Source organism: Aythya marila, assembly GCF_965140915.1.
Source record: "Aythya marila genome assembly, chromosome: 3".
Classification (NCBI taxonomy): domain Eukaryota; kingdom Metazoa; phylum Chordata; class Aves; order Anseriformes; family Anatidae; genus Aythya; species Aythya marila.
Genome location: NC_139044.1, coordinates 1222279 through 1226521, shown reverse-complemented (window position 1 = coordinate 1226521; position 4243 = coordinate 1222279). Strand labels below are relative to the sequence as shown.

The 4243-nt window shown below is 43.2% G+C and overlaps 1 protein-coding gene across 1 annotated transcript in view; it reads right to left on the bottom strand.

Moving 5' to 3' along the window:
• Nucleotides 1–1855, bottom strand: part of BTBD3 (BTB domain containing 3) — a 9879-nt gene extending 8024 nt beyond the window's left edge. Inside the window, 1 exon segment of the mRNA XM_082757345.1 lies at nucleotides 1–1855. This exon segment is cut by the window's left edge and continues 10 nt beyond it. Within this exon segment, the coding sequence (XP_082613471.1) occupies nucleotides 1–233 (233 nt within the window). The 5' untranslated portion in view covers nucleotides 234–1855.
• Nucleotides 1856–4243: the final 2388 nt, after the last annotated feature.

Here is a 4243-nt window from a genome sequence, read left to right as displayed (position 1 = left end):
GTTGTATTAGTGTTGGCTGGTTTCTTTCGGGGAAAAATATCAGCAGCCATCTTCTTCTTCTTTTTGGTCTTCAGGGTAATGATTTCATAGCAAACTGGAGGCAATTTGCTGCTACTACTGCTGCTGCTGCTATTTCCTTTCTTAGAGCTCTTCTTGGACCTGTTCTTGACCGTCTCTGGAAGCATCAAGAAGAAGGTGAGACATTTCATGTTCTTTCCTTTCTCATCTACCATGAGTATACTTATCTGTACAGCTAGATAGCCTCGCTAGCTAAGAACATTAAAAAATGCACATGTAAGCTGTTAAACAGCGGGCAGCAGAGCTGAGAGTTTGTTTCTCCTCCAGCGAGGCAAGGTGACCTTTCCAGCATACCGAGCGAGAAAACTGCCTTTAAGTTTGATCCAGTACTTGAATCGTTAAGCACATCCCCATCATTCCAGCCAGTTTGCTTTCTTCCCAGCTCTCGCGGCCGTGAAAGCACCCGAAAGTGCTGCGCCCTGCCAGCGGCCTCGGGCAGCGGCTCCCCGAGGGATGCTCGGCGGCGTGCTGTGGCACCGCTCAGCGCGCCCAACTCGTGCGATGGAGGGATCCGAAGAGAGAGCCGGTGTTGCAGCCCTGCAGATGGAGTCAGCCGGCGCTCGGAGCCAATGGCTGAAGTCACCGGCAAGCGATTGGAGCCAGCCGCACAGTGACACCTATTGTACCGTGCGCGGTGCCAACGTTAAAGCGACAGCAGTGGCGCTCCCCAGTCGAGGCGCAGCGCTAAGCGAGGTGGCCAGGGAGCTCCTGCCCTCCTCCACGCTGCCCCAGTTTTCACAGGGAAAGCGATAAAAAAGTTGAAATCGGGTAGAGAGCCGTCTCTGAGCCTCGGTGTTCCCGCATGCAACTGCTGTCGGCACGGCTCCCCATGCCCCCGGTGTTCCCACAACCCCTCCCGCAGCAGTTGTGCAGAAGGAGCTCGCTATAAATATCCGAGGCGAATTAAAGCAAATCAGCGAGCAGCGGAAAAGACGGCGATGCGGTTAAACAATCCCTTTCAGCGGAGTTTATACTCCAGTGTAACATGAATAGAGATGAGGTCACAGCTTCAGCTTTAACTCCTTATGTTTCTCGCTAATGTAACAGCCTTTGACAGGGGGCTCAAATCACTAAGCGGTGTTAATTAGGCCCGCTTACACCAGACGTGGCTGCACCACATCAGAAGAAAACTTCTCGATGTGCAATCAGATTAAGGCAAATCAGAGTGAATATACTTAATCAATGTTTCAAAGCATAAAATCAAAGTCTGAACAATTTAGCGAGTCTCAGGCAGAAATTGTTCCTTGAGATGCAAACGCATCCTGATTTTATTAACAGCTACTTTCTGAAATAAACAGGATATAAGCTACGCCAACCAAATCATTTAAATAAGAAAGGAGACTAATTTTCAGTCATTAGCTTACTTAGGGCTTAAATATAGAACAGATTTCCTTAACAGTAGGTCAAGTGTATAAAAATGGGAAAGCACAGCCACTTAAAAAAAGCAGAGAAGAAATACTCGGTGTTGGGTGTCAACATTTCACACCTTAAAATATTGGCTGGGTTGATCATTCAAACATCACCTCAATTATTTTCAAGTTTTAAAGAAGAAATCCTTTTTCCTCTTAATGCAAGCTTAGCCATATGTAGCTTTTACTAACTTTGCTGGACAAGAGTACAACATCAAAAGAAAAAGAAAAGATCAAAAGTTGTTGGAGAGTCAGTTGACCTTGCTGAAATCCCTGACAGTCTGCCACTGACTTACACCGAGGCACAGAAGTTACTCACAGGCTGTTTATTGAAAACCCCACGGGGACTGCTTGAATCGCAGCTACGGCTCCGTAACATGTCATCTCAGAACGTCTTTAAACCCAAGGACTGTAAAAACCTCAGGTGCAGATATTGCACGGATTATCAGGTCTCCTGAAGAGATGCTCCACGTTAAGCACTAACTAAAACCACCGGCAGCGGCCATCCCAAGGCTTGGCTGCAGTGGTTTGATAGGATATCATTTCCAGACACGTCTTTCTCCTCTGCCTGAAGCTCACGGGGAAAGATGCTTGTCCATGCTCAGCTGCTGTATTTCACAGCCTGGCATCTCAATGCAAAACCACCTTTACTTGTAATGTAAAAGATGATGGTGGGTTATGGCTGCTGTGGCTGAAAAAACTGAGACATTCCTAAACAGATTAAGGAGGCAGGTGAAGCAATTTCCAAAGAAATATTTCCTAACAAGCTTTCTTCTCCCTTTTCTTACTCTCTCTCGTTTTTCTTTTTGGTCTGTGACAAATTCATTTGGGTCAGAAACTAACAATCCTAGCTGTGTTGAATCGTGGAAGTAAAAGAAGGGGTAAAGGGAAAGAAACTAATCCCACAGATGGGATGTTTATAATTGCTCACAGCGGAGAACTTACAGTGGGAACACAGCAAGTCTTCTCCGCACAAAATGTGACCTTGCTGGGTTTGTGTAAGTTTTTTTGTTCCCCTGCTTAGGTAAACTTCCGTCCCTTCTAGTTACAGTAATAACCTATTTGCCACTGCACTGGGAAAAAAAAAAAAAGTAAAAACCTTAGAGATACTGAATAGCCATGCATTGGGCAAAAAATCTGGTGAAATTTGGCACTGCCATTGGCAGTAGGAGAAAGGTAACAGAGGTTAGGAGATTCATATGGGAGACTTAATTTTCATTCCACAAATCCATTTCACTTACTAACACATACGAAAAAAATCAAGGTCCTCACACACTTTTGCAAACTACTTTGCCAAACAAGTCCAAAGATTATACGCGTAGTGAATAAGGAGGCTGCAGAAGGGGAGGGAATGACAGAGAGACTCAATTGGTACCTCAGTTTGGGAAAGACTAACAGTAAATGTGAACCAGGAGCCAGGCAGACCTTTGACTTCTGTAAAACACACCACACATATTTATAGCAAGTTGTACTCTCTTGGGGAAGGAGGTTAGGAAGAAGCTGCAGCTGACGTATGTTCTGGCTGAACCCAACAGTCAGACAGACCCCTGCTAGACAAGACAACGTCAGTGTCAAAAGGATAGAAATCCACCCCAGTAGGTAAAAAGCCTAACTGGCAGCTCTGTCCGTTCTTAAGTCCCCCATCAAAACCTGGTCTGCTGGAAATGGAAAATATTGATGATTCTACAACTTTTTCATAGCAGCTGCTGGGTTCTGTTATGACCCTTTACAAGCTTTATACCACCTTCCACTGAACTTTATTAGCTCAGAACAAAGCGACATATACCAGTGATTAGACCCATGTGAAGTGGGGAAAAAAACACACAAAACTAGTGCTACTTGCACTGTTTTTTTACTGTTTTGGCAACAACTTCCACATATTTTCCCATAAAAAAACTTTTCTTCTTTTATTATACACATAATGTTAATGACTTTATAAATCAACGCTAGCAATCAGTAAAAGCAAGCTATGAACTTCTCCCTGTTGAAAGGCTGGTCAGAGTCTCAAGTTCCAATCAGTCTGTTTCTGGAGAAGGAAACTGATCTTCTCTTACCCACAGATCTATCCATTTCCAAAAACTTGTTCTGATGTTTTCCTTATTTTCTTCAGTAATTCACGTGCTTCTTTACTAACAGAAGTTCATAAGTATAGCTTAGAAAAAAAGGAAATTCATTCTTCAGATACATTATTAGAAGTAATCAAACCAGAAATACTAACTTCAAGGATGGAGGAAATTCCATCCTTAAGTCTTAACACGGGTCTAACGAAATTCCTTCATGCCAGATGTGAGGAATTTAGCAAAAAAATATATTCTGAGGCTGAATCACAGAATTGTTACGGTTGGAAAAGACCTCCAAGATCATCTGGTCCGACCATCACCCTACTACCAATGTCACTCACTAAATCATGTCCCTAAGCACCATGTCCAACCATGCATCAAGTTTCATCCTTCTTTCAAATTAGGAGCAAATTAAAAACCCTTGCAAATCTGCTCCTGGATAAACATTCTTAAAAACAAACAAACAAAAAATCTGAAGCATTAATTTTTAAGTGTGTATATATACACACACACACACAGTTATGCCTTTCTGAAGGTAATTTACACTCAAGAAATCATTGAATTTCCAGGATTGATGGAAATCCTCCTCACATGACATCAGTCTCCCCTTATGCAACAGCAAGCACATCCAAAATTTTCTACGTTTCTTCCTCTAATAGGTTGTGTTTTTCTTGTATCACATATTTACAGCTCTGC